This window comes from Strigops habroptila, chromosome 10 (genome assembly GCF_004027225.2).
Source record: "Strigops habroptila isolate Jane chromosome 10, bStrHab1.2.pri, whole genome shotgun sequence".
Lineage (NCBI taxonomy): Eukaryota > Metazoa > Chordata > Aves > Psittaciformes > Psittacidae > Strigops > Strigops habroptila.
The window spans coordinates 1,171,929-1,189,497 of record NC_046359.1 but is presented as its reverse complement, the minus strand read 5'-3'; the positions used below and the strand labels follow the sequence as shown (position 1 = coordinate 1,189,497).

Genomic DNA, 17,569 nt, shown 5'->3' with positions numbered 1-17,569 from the left:
TGTAGTACGTTGTTTTGGGTAGCAAGTGAAATTGGTGGTGGTTCAGGTTTTATAAAGCAGAAGACAATTACTCTGCTGAGAAATATGATGGTTTGGTATTTGGGGATTTACGAGACTCTATTCTGAACGTGTTTTCTGTCCATTTCCTTTTCACAAGAGAACTTAATGAATTCTTACATCTATTCTTAAAGTAGGGCAGTTACTACACATAACAATTTCTGTGTATAATAACGATACTGGTTTGGATTTTGCACATCCTGTGTTCTTTTTCAGAAGCAAGGTCAATATATCATCTCCTCTGTTATCCTCATTCTTTTGTGCTTTCTGCTGATTGTGTGGGAGGGGTTCCCAGGTTTGTTAAATATATGTAGTTTCTTTTATGCAAATATGTTACAATCCTCTTGTTGATTCAATCACACTATATTCTTTCCAGTCTTTCAGGTAATCCCTCTTATACATTATTTTTAAGAAATTATTTTCTTAGTTCCTAACCATGTAAAGTTTCTTACCTCACTCTTTTCCTACCCATTGAACTGTGAACATACTTTGCATAGCTTTTTTTATCTAGGGGGGGGTGGTGTGCCACAATGAGCTAAAATCTATTTTCAGCATATTTATAGCCTTATGTATTATTCTTTCAGCACTTCATTCTATTAAGTTATTAACTGCTGTTACTGGTAACAGAGGTGGCTGAAGTTAAATCTCAAGGAGTTTTGCTACTATATATGTTAATTCCACAAATTACCAGGGTATTATTCATGGGAAGATTGGAAAGGTGAATGGACTTAGTCAAAGCAAAGTCAAGAACACCTCAGAAATGTAAACTTTGTCTATAATCAAAGTTAAATAGGAACTTGTGAGTCTGTTTCTATTTCCAAGTCTCTTTCAACTTGCATTCATTCTTGCATAGACAGACATGGGCATGTGGCATGCATATTGCAAAATACTATTTTGAATTTCCTGGAGGCAAGGTTTTGTTGGTTTTTTTTTTTTTTCTTTCCCAAAATTACTGGTTTGTTAAAGACTAATAAGGCCTTTTATTAGTATACTGCTGCTTTTGGTCTGTTATTAGTAGACTGTTGTTAGTAATTGCTGCAGTACAAATCCTTAGATTATGTTGTGGTATGTTTAGAAAATTATGATATATTTATATAGTGGTATATAATGAATGTACTACTAGCTGGGATGGGAGAGTTGCAAATCAACTTAAATTAATAATTCAATGAAGTTACTAAATTGTCTTTGAAAGTGTGCCAGCTGTGTGACATTGATCAGAGGGAATTGTAGCTATTTACTGACTTTTCTTCTGATAGGATAGCATTCCTGAAGGAATCGGGGCATTTTTCTTAAATAAACAAAACAACAAACAAAAAAAGCCCCAATTACTTTCTGGATTTCTTACAGATGAAAAGTACACCTAGTCTTCAGCAGCTCGTTACTGGGGCCCAAAATGACAGTGAAATTCTGACCAAAAGGAATTGCAAGGAAGAAGACGACGTAATAACCAGTCCTACAAGTGATGCAGTTTTCTGTGATGGCAAAAAACATGTAAGTTAAAGGGTGAAGCACAACAGAAGAGGTGTCTAATGGGAACAGATATAAAAGCTAAGATCTTGTGCAAAATGTTGGTGTATTTTGGGTTATATTACAGAATGAAGGAAGACTTGAGTTTGTATCTGATGAAAAACTAACTGCCTTTGGCACAGTCCCCAGAGTAACACTGAACTTTTTGCAGCATAAGTCCAATCAAATTAATAATGGATAATTGATAGATGGATATATCCATTAATAATGAATAATGGATAGATCAGCTTCCTCTGATTTTGCAAATGCAACTAATATTCTTCCCATTTTATAGGGTTGGAATTGTGAACAAGGTCCTTTCTAATTGAGTGGTAGTTTTTCTCTTAAAACTTCATTTAATGGAAGGGGTTTGTTATTCTGTAAGAGCTGTGGTAAAGGAAATGTCAGTGGAAACTCAAATGTCAGAATGTCAGTGAATAAAAAGGAAACTGGCAGCGATGGAAGCCAGGGGAACAGTTGATAGTTTAGGGGATGGCACTGAATCATCCTCTGATAGATGGCATTCTGAATACTGCAAATGAGAGAGAAGGAAGCCAGTTATAGATGAATTCAGCACATGCTTTAAAGCCTCTATAATTGACTGTGGAAGGTAATTTCTATGTATTAGTGATGAGGTTAAGCAGGGTGAAGTATCCAGAGAATCCACAACTGATGCTGTAAAGAAGGAAACGAAAATGACTTTTAGGGAATCAAAATTAAACCAGCCTGCTCACTTTGCAGAGGAGTATAAACACACACAAGGACCTTGGCACACTATCATAGTCTACTGCACTGTGGAGTCAAGGTGTTAAACTGAAAAATGGATAATAGTTTTGGATGACAGTTATGATTCTAGTGAACAACCATTTGAGCTGGGCTATAGAGAGCCCAGGCTTAAAACTGAAATATTTTCTACTATCTTATAAGGGGGAAGGTCACGTTCCATTAAACTTCCCTTTATGGGTGTTGGATGTTGATGACTACTCCATGAAAATGTATCTTCCAAAATACCAGATGGAATTGCTTCCAGTCATGCCAGCAGAAGTGCAATACATGAAGTCATTGCTAAATCCCTCTTTACTGAACCAAAAGGATGAATGATTTCTGCATTGAACGTATGTGACTCCTGATCAGGTGGAGACATATATAGTGATATTCAAACCAAACACCATTAATCATCAGAACACCTATCCAACCTCTCTAAATAAGAGATTCTGTGGAATAACTATTGGGGAGTTTTGCAGAACTTTTTTTAGGACATATGAGCCAAGACAAAAATCTGTTTGCATTCCTTTGTCATGAAGGATTTTGGTGGAAACTAAGCATTTTCTCATCAGATAAATAAAAATGTCAATGAGTGAAAGAACAGAGCTGAACAAAGCTGTAAGGGAGATTGATTACACTATTGTACACCTTGTGGAGGGAGCAAGACCACATGCAACAAGCATCAGGTCAAAACAGTCCTAACGCTTCTTGTGACTTCCTCAGTAAGTGCTCTGAGCACTCTGACCCTGAGCACTCTGACCCTTCTTTTGTCAAGTTTGTGTGTTACTTAGATCTTAGAAGATAGCATAAATAGCTGCTGTAATCTGATTAGGCTGTTGGTGTAAATTTTAAAAAGTATTTGGCAAGCTGCATGAAGGAAGAAGAGCCTCTGCATGGGAAAGAGAGATGATCTTCTAAACACTACTCTGCCCTCCTAGCTGCTGGGTTGTGCAATGTAGAACTTGTTGGTCAACCAGTCCTGTGTGGGTTGGTGTTTATTTTCAGAGGGAGGAGTGATCAAACACAGATATTTTGGCAATCTAGGGCAGTGTTGCTGTGAGATTAATCACAACAACAATTGTGTCCTCGTGACATATGCTATGTAAAAGGTTTCTAAGGCTAACTTTAAAGTATATCATTATAAATGAATGGAGACCAAACTATTTTGATTGGTTTGATAATACGTTACGTTGAAGTCTAGATAGCATCATAAAACTACATGTCTGTGCTGGGCCACAGAAAGGATTATAGTCTCTTCCTTCCACAGATGCAAATGCTGTTTGTCTATGGATGGACAGTGTCCAAACCTTTGCCCCATAGGTGAAAGTAGGTAAAAGGAGAACGGAGTGGCTGAGGCGGGTTAGGGAATACCTTCTTTATGCACCAACATACAACAACTAGGTATCTTCATATTTTAATCTTTCCTGAACTGTCTGCTGCAGTATGGAATATGTAATTTTTATATGGAATTGGGGCATCTTGTAGAAAATCTACTGGATGTGCAAGGCCACTTTTGTTTCCTTTAATATATGATAAACCTAACATCTTGGCAGTGTACCCTACGATGAGCTATGTATTAAAAGCAGTCTAGTTCAATGTTTTTTATGTTCTTATATTTTGGAGGTTTTTTCACTCTCTTCCTTTCAGACACTTATCCCATTTTTTTTCTTGGAAAGCCACATAGCAGTTTTATTTGGAGACAATTTCTAGATCTAGAAATTATCTAAGAAAGCATTTTCTTAGCCTGGAGAGCTTACAGAGAGAAAAAGGCAGAGCAGTAAAATTGTAATTACAGTCATAATTTTCAGGGCTGTTGTGGAAGCAATAGGATGTCTTATACAGGTTACCTTAAATCTTCTTGATTTGCAGTAGCTCTACAGTCATGTCTGTAAAGATGCTGACCTTTGAGGTAAATGCATGTCTTGTCCTGTTTGATCTGAAGCTACTTTCCCCAAACATTTGTCTTTTCTTAGGGGAGTTTGTATAGTCTTAACAGCACTTGCACCGAGTCTGGAAATTTTGGCAAAGCTAATGTCACAGGAGAAATAGAGTTTGCCATGAGATATGTCTTCAAAGCTTGCATCTTAGAAATTTGTATCAAGAGATGCAAGAACCTGGCTTATGGAGAAGAGAAGAAGAAAAAGTGTAACCCGTAAGTATTTGGTAGAAAAGCAGGAAAAAAAATAAGGAAAATATTCTGGGTTTAAGATACTTCTATGTTGTGATTGAAAGTGATTGATATATCATGGTATGCTATACTGGCACTTTCAGAGCATTCAAGACATATACCAGCCCTTTTTACATTTGCACACTGCCAGACAAATATGTTTCATATCAGCGCTTATTCCATTCTGTGTTAGTAATTGTCTCTTTCTCTGCCTGTGAGCAGGCAGTTGGGTATCTGGTGCTGGTAAGTACCTTTGGATGTCAAGAGTAGCTGTTCAGATTTTAGCTCTTAAGTTGTGCCCACAAAATTAATACATAAGTGGCTAAAACATATGATGTCACATTCCTAATTCACCTACTCGCCCACTGTGAGTCACGGGGTGATTGCTATAATACTTCTGTGCTTCCATCTTCTGTAACAAGAATAGAAATTTCAGATCCTGCAGTACATTTTAAAATCTAAAGCTGTTCAAGAAGTATGTATTATTGTAAGAGGAAGAAATACCCACTTCTGTAGACAAAATATGCCATAGAAATTTTTGGCTGGATAATCACCAAAGTAAGCCTTGGTGATTTGTCTGTTTATTACTAAATGATCTCTGACCATGCAGTAACCATTCATGGAAAATCACCAGGTAGAATACCTAACTGTTCTTGTCCCTGCTGTCATCCTGTTGTTTGAGCCCTTGAGTGACCACACTGGAGTTGTGGAGCTGCAGCCACCTTCACCCAGAAGGCACATGGCTTTTGCGCACCTTGCGGAAGATGTTAATCAAGACGGGCTTGGTGATGAAAGGAGCCTTGCTGGATCAGCAGCTCATGAAGCGGGGCAATTTGGGAGCACATCAGAAGCGGCTCAAGGTTCTTTGAGTCCCCTGGCAACTAAGCCAGGCAAACAGTTGCAGGAAGCCTGAAAGGCAATGTGGGAAGTACTGTGTAATGAACATTACACTCTCTGTTGGTATATATTTATATATTTCTGTTGGTTTCCAAGCCAACAGAAAAAGTACAGCCAGTGTACTCAGTTAACACACTTGCCAAAAAGCAGACTTTTAGCTGATGTTTAAAACCTACTGAATTATTTAGCTTGTTGACTGGACTGGGTACTTTTTAATTACATTGATCTGGGGTGATAGAGCAAGAGGCTAAAACTTCTAGTACCTGGATATTTTAAAAAGTTACTGCCTACGTGCAAGTTTGGAAAGAATAAGGAAGATACAGAAGTTCTGCACTGACAATATGAGGTACAGCTGATCTTACTTTTGATTAAGTTAATCAAAAGGCTGTTTTAAAATTGGTTTAAATTGTAGTATCTGAAAAGTATACAAGCATAGTTAAAAAATATTATGTTAACAATCACTCCTTTTCCTGCCAAGCTGTGAGCAAACACTCTCTGTTGCTAATACTCTAGTTTTGAAGCCATAACACAAGCCCACTGAACTCTCATATGAAGGGAAGTATTTAAGCATTAATGTTCATGTGACTTGCACATAAGAAACTTTGGGTAGGAAAAATTGGTGCTTGATATCGATCCAACTCAGCTTCCAGAATATTTTTACTGGTTTTCCTTGAATCAATGTTAAGGCAATTTTCAGCAGTTCAGACAATCTCCCACTTTCACTATAGTGGCTATTATAACAGGTAATGTTTGTAAGAGCTATAAATTATTATGTATTATTTGTATGATTATACCTTTTTTTTGCTACATGGTACTTGGTGTTGTAAAAATGAGATGTTTTCTTCACCAACAAGCAGCAATGATCCTAAAGTTGATTGAGCTGATATTTTTTTTTCCTTTAAGCACATAATATGCTGTTTGTTTTCATCACAAAACCATCACTACAGCTGACAAGGTGACTTCCTTGGTGGCTATGTTACGAGAGGCCAAGAGTATGAAAACAGAAGATTCCTGTCCAGATCCTGATCCTTTCCCAATTAGAATTGAAACATGTTAGCTGATTGATATACAGGGCTCTTTATTCTGCCTGTTTTTAATGAGAAAGGATATAACCGCAATTTGCCATTGTATTGCTTGGAAAATTACAGTCAGTAAAATTGTTTAAGAATTAAGGAAAAACTCTTCTCATCTAATTAATTTTTCTTCTTTGTTTGCTTCTCACCCATCTGTTTCTCTGGTTACCTTCCATGTATCTTTCTACCTACCTACAAGGTATGTTAAGGTTTATTTACTTCCTGATAAATCTCCTCGGGGTAAGCGGAAGACAACCGTCAAAAAGAGAACAGTGGATCCGGAATTTGATGAGACTTTGAAGGTACTGTTTGCAATTGTGTGCTGCTAAGTCTGCTTTTCCAGGGTAGTGTCTCCTTTTGTAACGTATAATCCTGCAGGTTCAGAAGTGTCCTGATGGGACAAACCTGAGAGCCACTGGCAACAATAATTGAAAAAATTATGTTTTTCAGTCCAAATAAGAGAAAATGCTTTTGGAGTTGCAATAGTAAATTGCTAATCATTAAAAGTCTGCCTTTGTCTGTAAGAACATTGCTAATGTATTCCAGTGTCATTCTGAGTTACCTTGTGGAAAAGCAAAGTATCTTCCATAGGCACTCTTTTTTTTTGGTACATTTGGGAACTGGGTGCATTGCAGAGCAGTTTGTGTTTTACACAAGTATCCCTTTCAATCAATACCCCTTGTCAGTGCCACTGGGAATGTGTCTCTGCAGTTAGTTGAATGCTAACTGAATTCCACCACCTCTAAAACACTGTCTGCTTCCTTTTCCCTGTGCAATTGATGCCAGGCCATCTCTTTGTAGTTCTAATTTCAAACATTAAGAATCCCACCAGACAACAGTAGTTGTGCTTTTAATACCTTAATGCCTTGCAGTATTACTTCTTGTGTCCTTGTAAGAACTGTGTGTAGAAAATAGAAGCCATTATTCTTGCTTCACAGACACTTAATGGATTGTGAAGCTGAAGCTGAGTACTGCCACCCGGAAGAGGTTGGATTAGTTTTGTTGTTCCCAGCTCTAGTTTTGTACTCGGATCACTACAAACCCATCTTTTTGTGTGCATCAATGAGCTGCAGTAGCACATAAGATGATGACTTCTTCAGTAATGTGTTGTCTTGGAAGAGATAAGAAACACAGTTAATGGACAGAAAAACTTGTGTTGTTGGTCCTTGAACTACACAAAAGCTTCAGTGTTACCCCCATCTCTTGGCGTGTATGAACAAGAATTTTTAGCGAGTGAAACAGGCAATACGTTTGGAAAAAACATTGTAAAATTCAGTAACAACAACAAAAGATTTAAGTAATGTATGTAATTCTTATATAGCCTGAAGTCTGTACATAGGGTTTAAGCTGGGAGAAAGAAGAACCTGAAATTGGAATAGCTGGTTCTAATTTTATAGTCCCTTTCCTATATGCCAAATCATGCAAAACTGAAAAAGGGAGAGTGAGAGCCATGCCTGAACTGGCTGTATGAACACTAAAGATAGTTTAGTTAGAAGTCTTTTGAATTAGTTTAATTATTAGTTTATCTAGAGTAGCAGAAATGGTCAGAAGATCATAGTGCTAGTGCAGGTAAACTACATAATGACACCAAGATCCAACTCGGTGAGATTCAGCTGCAAATTAAGGCACCTGCATTTGGGTAGCTCCATGTGCAAGAGGTGCGTTAAGTGCTCTTGGGAATCACTGGAGCCCAGGGCTATTAGCTCCACAGACTACACCATGCTTGTGATTCAGCAGCCTAAATGTGGGGAGTGATGCCCTTGCCTCCAGCTTCCAGCCCAGGTGGGTGCAGGTCCCCTGTAGGCTGGGTATCATATTTGCCAGTCTCATGTGGGTATATTGGATACCCAACAGTGTCTCAAAGGGCTATAACTATGTTTTGGGAGCAGATCAGGGCTGTAATTAGTGGTCAGCTGAATTAGCTCCTTCTTCTTACTGACTGCGTTGAATAGATGTCCGCTGACCAGAATGGAATTTTAGCACCTTTGTTAGGTATCTTAATCTTGAAGTGGCCTCCAGAGTGGTCAAATTCTGCTTGAAGTGTATAACAAAGAGAGGGAGAGAGGAAAAAACCCAAAAAATCCCACCAGCAAAAATGGTCAAGAATTATTTAAAATTCTGAATTAATAATGAAAGTCTTTAGTAAGGCAGGTCAAGGTATTCCTGGAATGTTGTTTCATATTTCGATGAGTGTTATTTAGCACATAAATAGTGGAGTAATATGCAGATTGCAAAGCACATTCAGACAACATGCTTCTGTCTGCATCCCGGTGCCTTCAGCCATGCTGTGATGAGCATGGGCCTGCATTCCCCCTGTAAATACTGTTTATCTTTCCAGTACAAGATTGAATACTCCCAGCTGGGAAGTCGGCAGCTTCAGATCTCTGTGTGGCATGCAGGAGCACTCAAATACAGGGTGTTTTTGGGGGAAGTGGTGATTCCACTGGCAGCGTGGGATTTTCAAGAGGACTCAATGCAGTTGTTCAGCTGGTACCAGCTCAAGCCCAAGGTGATTCTTAGTTTTTGTGCTTAGTTGTATCTTAAAAGCAAGATGTAGTAAAAGCTGTGAAAAATATCACCCTTCTGAGATAATTGAAGGGAAAAATGCTGTCAATCCAGCCCATTAGAAGGACGTGTTGCAAACATAAATAAGCTGTGAGAAGGATGTGGAATAGAATGATTGCAGTAATGCTGATTTCTGTGTTCCTTCAGCTTGAAAAGCCTGAAGATGATCTTATCCAGTACAGTGGTGAACTCCTTGTGTCTGCAAGACTGTCGGCACCTGCTCAGTATAAAAATTCCCAGTTTGAAGGTATAAAGTGTTTCAGCATACATCACTATGTATGCTGAATCCCTTGGCTAGAAAAGAATTGAGATCAATGAGGGGCTAGCAATGTGTCCATGTAATATGCCCATATAGAGTTTGTAACAGCTACTGCAAATAGTGGTTTGTGGCGTATTATATTTCAAATTATTTAAGATCCAAACATTTGCCAACTTCATCTTTTTGTTCTTTTTAATGCCAACAAAAGCTGCACATTATAGTGGCAGCAGTATGTTGCATCCAGCTGTTTGGGAAGCTTGTGCCAGTCATGGTGTTGCTAGTAGGCCTTGTTCTTAGAGGCGGTGCAGCAGTTTTAATGCCCAAGGTGGAGACTGCCAATTTAGGGAAAAGGTGGAAAGGAAATGGCTGCAAGGGTACCAGAGCAGCACCCTTGGCTTCCTCCAGTGATCTCATTTGAGGGAGATCAAAGATTTGAGGGAGTGGGAATTTTCAGGAAAGCCATTTGTTAATATGGCAAGTTCTAGGATCGGAGCCTGGCCATGCTAAGACAGGCATAGAAAAGGTGGGTGAAGTTAACTCTTCTAGAGCTCTGTTTATAAATTTCTAAGACCAGTTCCTTGATCTCATTTGGAAGATGTTAGGTTCAAAATGTACAGTCAGGATTTGGTTTTTGTTAATGAAAGACTTGTAAGATACATTAAGTATTGCTGTAGTGTGTCAGAGCAAGCACCTGCTGACGGAGTAAAAGAAACACCTTTGGGGGAGGGATAGGACAACCTCATTTTCCTTATCTCCCTAGATCATAGTGAGGTATACAGAGGTTTGGAGCTCTACTGGATCTCTCTGTGTCAGGACCATAGCATCAGGTGGAGGCCAATAGGAAGATCTAATTAGCTGTTAGGCGAATTTTGTTCCCTTTTCTTTTCCAAATGACCCCAAAGTTACTAACTTGCTTTCTTTCATTTTTCCTTCTTGTGCATGCCTGTGTATTGGGTCTCTATAACTAGAGCTGTAACAGAGGAGCGGTATCACACTGCGGGTTTGGCTGTTTCTCCTGCTTCTGGCTTTGTTTCAGAGAAACACTCATGTGGGTACTGCCTTGTGTTCACTTTACACAAATACATCAGAAAGCTCTGTCTTTGGAACAGGAATCATAAAGCAACCTGCTACTCATTGCTTGCCTTTTTGGGGTGTGTGTGACTCATGCCCTGTGCAAGCAGGTTAAAATCTTTCAAATGATCCTAATACAGCACTATGAGTCCTTATCTCAGTAGTACCACTTAGGCATTTTCCTACTTCCCGATAGCAACATCTTAAGCTATCAGCTGAACTAACTGGTTATTTCATGTGATAAATGCTCTTGTTGCAGGAAAAAAGGACCAAGGTGTTCCCAGCTGCCAGCTTCAGGTGATGATAACTGCGGCCAAGAACTTGCCCGTGCCAAGATCTGCTGGAATGCCGAACCCATTTGTTAAAGGGTATGTATGAGACCTAACACTTCAAACAGAAAATGTCACACACATTCTATGTGAATGTGTGTGTTAACGTGTTCATCAGGAGACTGGCCACTGGAAGTGGTATAGTCCACACTCTTAGACTTCCTTGTAATGGTAACATTCGGGTGTCTGCACAACAGCAGCATTCAGCAGTGCAGTGACGGGTCCCACTGGCTCTTTGGATCCTGAATGGAATTCAGCATTGACTGATGTCATTAAAATTCAGAGGTCACTAGTTGAAGTTCCTGCTTTTAGATATTGGGGGTGGGGTTGGGGTAGTGCCAATCAAGAGGGTATTTTAATTCTTATTTTTCATCTGTGCCTTTGCAGAATTAACTATAGCTTTGGGGACATTTAAAAGGAAACCTTTATCCTCTTCATACTAAACAGTTTAAAAGAGGAGAGACTGAAGTTTTCTTCAATGTGCTATGTGGGATCATTTTACTTTCTTACTGTCAGGCACCCGATGCCATTGGAAGTATAATACTGAGGTACACTTACACCATCACATAAAGCCATTTCATTGCTTGTGGCACTGATTTTCAGTGAAATGGGCCAGAAACTTATCTACTGAAAGGCAGATTTTGGGCAGAATTTGGTAACGGAACAGGGAGTAAAGATTTCTTTAGCAGTCAGTGACAGCAAAAGGCAAATGGACCAGAAGAGCCTACTTGCACCCACACTGAAGGCAGACAGGAAAAGGAACAAGTCTCAAAATAAACACATTGGCACCATGTTCTACCTTGCACTTACGCTGAACTTTTGTGCTATTTAAAGCAAACCAGAGGGCCCTAGTTGATTATTGCAAATGTTCTGTTTTCTGGTTGAGAAATCAGAAACCTTGCTGAACTCTCATTGTTTTGGGGAAGTTGTCTTATCCTTCCAGACCAACCAGAGGTAAAGCAGAAGTCTCCTGTCTGGAAGAAAGAAGCCTGTCCCCAGTGGAATCACTTGTTTGTCTTTGATGGTGTGACCCCAGCTCAGCTGCAGCAGTCATGTCTACACTTGACTGTCTGGGACCAGTCAACGTCCAGCTCAAGCGATCAGTTCCTAGGAGGAGCTACACTTGGTGCAAGTAGGTTCTTTACCATGAAAAATTGAGGGTAATTTGGGAAAAGTTCATTTAGTTTACATTCTAAATAATACTTACACTGTGCTATGTATCACCCACTGCCATGTGCTTACACATACAGCCCAGCCTGTCCTTACCAACTTGCAGTCTTGGGCCTTGATCCTGTAAGAAGCACTGCATGTGCTTTAGTTCAGGTCTGTGCAAAAAGATCATGGTTGTGAGTGGGAATTTTCAGGAAAGCCATTTGTTAATATGGTAAGTTCTAGGATCGGAGCCTGGCCATGCTGAGACAGGCATAGAAAAGCTGGGTGAAGTTAACTCTTCTAGAGCTCTGGTCATAAATTTTTAAGACCAGTTGCTTGAGCTGTTTCCTGTGCATTGGTTAATCTTAAATACTATTTCATCAAGAGGAAGCACAAGAACTAATGACCTACTAGACTCCAACCTCTGTATGTTTGTGCTTATTAGTTTACATCCACAAAACAATCCAGGCAGTGGGAGATAGAGACAGTGAAACTTGCACAGAAGGGGCTATTGCACATCTGAGTTTTGGGCTCTGTTCTAATGTATGTGCAAGTGAGGAAGCTTGCTCTCAAGGCTGAGAAATTCATGAGAAGCCCTCTGCACACTGAATAGGCCCTGTTTCACTTGTCGTTGAGCAGAGAAGCCCTATCACTTGAAGACTGCCCCATGGAGTCTGTCTTCTCAGAGAGTCAGTGCTTTGCTTTCAGTTTTGAGATGAAAGGCTCAAAAAGATTGAAGCTCAGACACTGTGTTATGGTATCAACACACACTTTAGGGGAGTATTATCACTAGTAACAACTCAGTGCTGTGCCAGTTGCCTTGCGAACTTCTTTTGATTGTCCTACCCAGCATTTTCCTTTCTGCCAGAGCAGGGACTACCTGCTCCTGAGTGAAGAAGACTATTCAAGGTCTAAGCCTAGTAATGCATTAAAGTGACTGTAGATGAGCCGCAGCAGGAGACCTAGTGTATTCTGCTATTATCAGTACACATGCTTGCTTCTTTGCTCTTAATCATATAACCAGAAACTTTCTTTGCTGGAGGCTCAATTCTTCAGTGAGTGATTCTAGTTTAACAGGATGTAAATAATGCTTGAAAAGTATAACTACAATTTATTGCAATTAATGCCTTAGGAGCTACAGAACAGCTGAAGAAGCAGGTTGGTTGTTGTCTCATCAGTTGGGTAAGACCAAGTGAAAAGGAACTGTGACCTTCCTTTTTGCTTTGTTGCAGTGGAATTGTTTGGTCCTACAGCCCTTTCTCAGTCAGTGCTCCAATGGCAGGAAGTGCTCTGCAGCCCAAACACGTGGATGGACTTTACACTTGTTCTGCAATCAAGCAAGGAAAATTTTAAATCATGAGAGATGACTGCACAACAGCTTTCCCCATGTATGAAGCTTTCAGTTCAAGTTGCATTAGGCTTTTGGGTCTGAGGAAGTACACTGCGACTGTACCTACTCCAGCATTTGTGGAATATAGAGTTATACATTTGAAAGTGTGTGATGTTCTGAAGGTTTTATTGCTCCAAAGGTTAAGGCTTTGTTATCTGTGTGTGTAGCTGGAGTATAAGGTTTCTTTGGGAGTAATGAACTCAGAAATGCATTGCGCTGACAAGGCAACAGTAGCCAGATGATACGCAGTTTTCTAGTTCTGGGCATAGAACTGTCATTCTTTAATCACAGATAGGAATACTTCTTAAGAGAAAAATAACTTACCAAGTCACCTGCCTTCGCTCTGATCTTGGTGTTTAATATATGCTGAAGGAATTGTCCTGCACCCCTCAGCAGGAGTGAGGGACAAGAGTTAATAGAAAAGTGGTGTCAGACTAAGTTCCTTGTTCTTATCAGCTGGAAGACAGTATTAACAAGTCTGATCCATATGGCATACAGGACAGGAGTTTAGCTAGGGTTATCATTTATTCATGTAAGCTTACGGCCCAGCTGCTGTGTCAGTTCACTCTGCCTCAGCTGTAGTGTTACAGTCAGCAGAAATGTTATATATACAACTGTAACAAGTGCTGCTCTTACCCTCTGTAAGGGGGTTGAGGTATGTATTCTCCTTTCTTCCTTCCCAGGTTATGTGGCTTTTAAGGAGTTAGGAGTTAAAGACACAGGGAGTTATATGGTAAGCTCAGGAACTGGAAGAGCAGTAGCACACATTATACAAAATACACCCCACACAAGAACCACTTGACTCCAAGTCCTTTGTTACTTTGCAGATCTTTTATTTAGATGTTTGCTGCTGCAAATAAAAAAACCACACACAATTCAACTCAAGTATAAAGCAGCCTAGATGGTGCGAATGGAAGAGAAAAGCTGACACCATACTGTATCTCACTTTCTAACAGATTTTCAAGGAAAGGGGGAGCTTAGGAGGGAAGGAATGGTCACAGAAATGCTCTCTACTAGAGAGAATACAACTGTGATATAAACAAGCAGTCCCTTCATCTTTGGAGTCTGAAACTTTAAATCAAACATTTAAAAAAATTAGAAAATTTGTTAGAAAAAAAAATAGGTGCAGTAAAATTGTATCTATTGGATCACGTGTACATAATAAGTTCATTAAGTAAAAAAGTGATCTTTACAAATAATGCTTTGTAGCAAATAATCAGCTGCACTGTATCAGACTACAGCATTGTTTAGGCATTTTTACAGATGCAAGTCTTAGTTAGTTAGTTAATCTGAAAAGTAACAAAATATACAGAGCAAAACTATTTCCCTTTAAACTAGTATTGCAATCCACATATTGTGTGGTTTTAATATATATATAAATACTACACTATAACTGATCAGTAATGAAGCTGGAATGCAACACAGGAGTGTATTAGATTCCAACAGAGTATTTGCCTAGTTGTTACAGGAGGAGGGTATCAGTGTCCCTGTGCCATCATTGCAGAGTTTCTCCAGTTGAGAGCAGCAATCAGAAGCAGCCTAATTTCTACACAGAGTAGTTCTGAGGTGTTGTCAGTTCTTCTGTGTGCATGCGGTGGGGGACAGGCTGTGGGCATCAAGACCAAGGGGAAAAAAAGGGTCTATAAACACACGTGCCCACATGTACACACATACAGGGCTTGCAAATCCTGAGTTCTACAACCTGTCTTCTTAACTGTTGGACTTCACACTGTAACTAATAATAGAGAGACATATGGCACAAAATTTGCCCACAGTCGCTTAGTTTTAGACCAAGCTGAATCCAGCACCTGCTTGCTTAAAGAGAGATGTGACCTGAGGCCTTTTGGCACTAAGCAAAGGCGTGAGCAAGTTACCAGGATCAGTGGTACCGTGACTTTTTAACTACACCAAATTTAACAGGAGGTATGGAATAAAAGGGAGATCCAAACACCTCTGGGCTTTTAAAGAACACTTGTTCAGTGTCATACAGTGACCCCGCCTCAGGGAAAAAAACAACACACAACAAAAACAAGAATACAGCATTAAGATCTGCCTTCCCCACAGTCCTGCCTTCTTCTTACAAGCATCATTACATTGCCTCAAACTCATCAATTCTCTGCTTGGTGTTGCCTTGCCGGATCTGCCGCAGCGTCTTGTACTTGTCACGTCCCTGTCGCATGTTCTCCGAGTGGATGATATCATTGTGGGTCCTCTTATTTTCATCTCTAGCCTGGGCCAGCTCATCTGTCAGCGCCTGCAATATAAGGGACAGCAGATACAGATTATACATGTGAAGCTTTCAGCTGGTGACAGCAGTGCTCTTTGGTGAGAGTTGGCAGTTGGTAGATGACTGGACAGATCAGTGATACGGATACAACACATGCTTTCCATAAACACTACGGATAATGTAAATAGGTTATCTCAAAGGCCGAGCAATGACAGTAACCTTTATATATCTTGTCTTTAATTCCAACTGCCTACAGGAACTGTAAATGAAGAGAAACCATTGTGCTTTGTGTGCTTAACCAAGCGGTTAAGTGGTCTATTTTCCAGGAACAATTGTTTCAATTACTCCACTGTCTTACCCTCAGCTGCCTCTGCACACGCTCATTCTTCTCTGCTTCAGTAATGCGCTTCTCCTCGTTGCGGTCGTTCCTGATCCCCTCGCTGGAGAACTCTGCGCTGTAGGCAGAGTACTCGGACCCCTCGTCTTGCAAGTTATCGTGGACATGGTAGTTAACAGGCTCATAGACAGGCGGTGGGGGTGGAGGTGGAGCAGTCATCACCAGCTGTAGCTCCTCCTTTGTCTTTACCAGATCATCCTGAGCTTCCCTGGCCTTTGGGAAGAGAGTGAAAAATAATAGTTTTAAATGCATTTCTTGCTTTACACCAGCTTAATGAACACTTCAACACTTGTCTCCCCCCTTTTTTCAATCTACTATGAAAAGAAAGAAGGAATTAAATCTCTGCAGTTGACACACTCTGTTGCAGTCTTAAGCAAAACATTTTTGCTAGTGGTACTATCATCCACTGTGTAACTGTGTAATGTGCAGGGGAGCTGAACGAAGAATCTTCCAAGAAAACACACTCTAGGAAAAACAATTCTGCAGGAATCTACAGTTATCTTCATCCTGCGTTCCATTTGAAGAGCTGTAGATTGGGTTCCACAGAGCAAGGACTTTGATTCCCTGGTTGGCATTTTAATGCCATCGCAGACTGGGCAGTCAGATTCCATGCTGCTTCAGAGGTTCTGCCCTCCTGTGCAGTCTGCAGCACCAGCCAGAAGGCACGGGGAGAACAAGGCACGCTGAGCCTAGCATGGGTTGGGTTTGGTGCATCCAGTTCTTAAACTCTCCCAACCCAGGTGCCAGGAAGCCACTGACAACAGCACACACTCCTCAGGACTGGTACCTGCTGTCTTCTCTTGATTGATGTGATGTTTTCAGACATTGCACCATGGACTAAATGCCTCATTTATACAATGCACCACTTCCCCCCCCATGTCTCCAAGGCTATGATTACATATTTAGGTTTCATACAGGCTTCCATTTTGACTGAAGGCTCGTTGGAAGAAAGGTGTTTTACAGACATATTGCACATTCCTCACAAGTCTGCCCTTCTCTGCTGGCCTACAGATGTTTGTCTACACATTTAGAGAAGTCATATCAGGCCAAGCACTGTGGTAGGCTCTGCTCAAGTGCAGGGCTCCAGAGCAACTTTGTACAGCAGATACTCACTCTGATTTGCCACTCTTCAACCTCGCTCTCTTTACGCCTCCTTGCCTCCTCAAGAAGTGCAATCCTGGCTGTATACTCTGCAAGCTCTGTAGCCTGTCGAATAAGAGAACTGGAATTACAAGGACTCTTCAAAAAAACAAAACACACAGAGCAAAGAAACACTGGTGACTGAGAAAAGACCTTAGTGTTACGTTCCACTGTAATAAAGACTGAATAGGAATTTAAGAATTAAAAAGTAGATTGCTCACGACAGAAACCAGTGCCACAATGATGCTATCACATGGTCTACTGCTTCACTATGTTTTCCCCTGGAGAAAAAGGCTTTACCTTACTCAAAGGGCATAATAACATATCTGTATCTCTTATCCTCAAAATGACTGGGTCTTACCAGCTGTTCCTGGCTCTTTATCTGGTCCATATTCTGTCTCTCCAGTTCTTCCTTGGCCTGCAGAGCAGCCAAACGATCAGCTTCCAAACGTTCTGCTTCTGCCTGGGCTCGTCTCCTTTCCTCCTCCAGCTGAATGGCTCTTTGGATCTGATCTGAGAGCTCTGGAACAAAATGAATCAACGTGGCTAGTGCATAAGCCTGGTCAAAGTGAAG

General features: G+C 40.4%; 2 protein-coding genes across 4 annotated transcripts in view; one reads left to right on the top strand and one right to left on the bottom strand.

Moving 5' to 3' along the window:
- The window catches only part of SYTL3 (synaptotagmin like 3), a 32,053-nt gene extending 18,715 nt beyond the window's left edge, over positions 1–13,338 (top strand). For both annotated transcript variants that reach the window (XM_030498974.1, XM_030498973.1), the window contains exons 9-16: positions 1,405–1,548; positions 4,302–4,480; positions 6,665–6,767; positions 8,804–8,974; positions 9,178–9,277; positions 10,620–10,728; positions 11,616–11,821; positions 13,074–13,338. In XM_030498974.1, the coding sequence (XP_030354834.1) occupies positions 1,405–1,548; positions 4,302–4,480; positions 6,665–6,767; positions 8,804–8,974; positions 9,178–9,277; positions 10,620–10,728; positions 11,616–11,821; positions 13,074–13,201 (1,140 nt within the window). In that variant the 3' untranslated portion in view covers positions 13,202–13,338. The remainder of the gene's footprint in view (positions 1–1,404; positions 1,549–4,301; positions 4,481–6,664; positions 6,768–8,803; positions 8,975–9,177; positions 9,278–10,619; positions 10,729–11,615; positions 11,822–13,073) is intronic.
- Positions 13,339–14,040: 702 nt separating this feature from the next.
- EZR (ezrin) overlaps positions 14,041–17,569 on the bottom strand; it is a 36,217-nt gene continuing 32,688 nt past the window's right edge. For both annotated transcript variants that reach the window (XM_030498976.1, XM_030498977.1), the window contains 4 exons: positions 17,357–17,517; positions 16,969–17,061; positions 15,817–16,068; positions 14,041–15,485 (listed from right to left, as the gene is read on the bottom strand). In XM_030498976.1, coding sequence (XP_030354836.1) covers positions 15,321–15,485; positions 15,817–16,068; positions 16,969–17,061; positions 17,357–17,517 — 671 coding nt within the window. In that variant the 3' untranslated portion in view covers positions 14,041–15,320. The remainder of the gene's footprint in view (positions 15,486–15,816; positions 16,069–16,968; positions 17,062–17,356; positions 17,518–17,569) is intronic.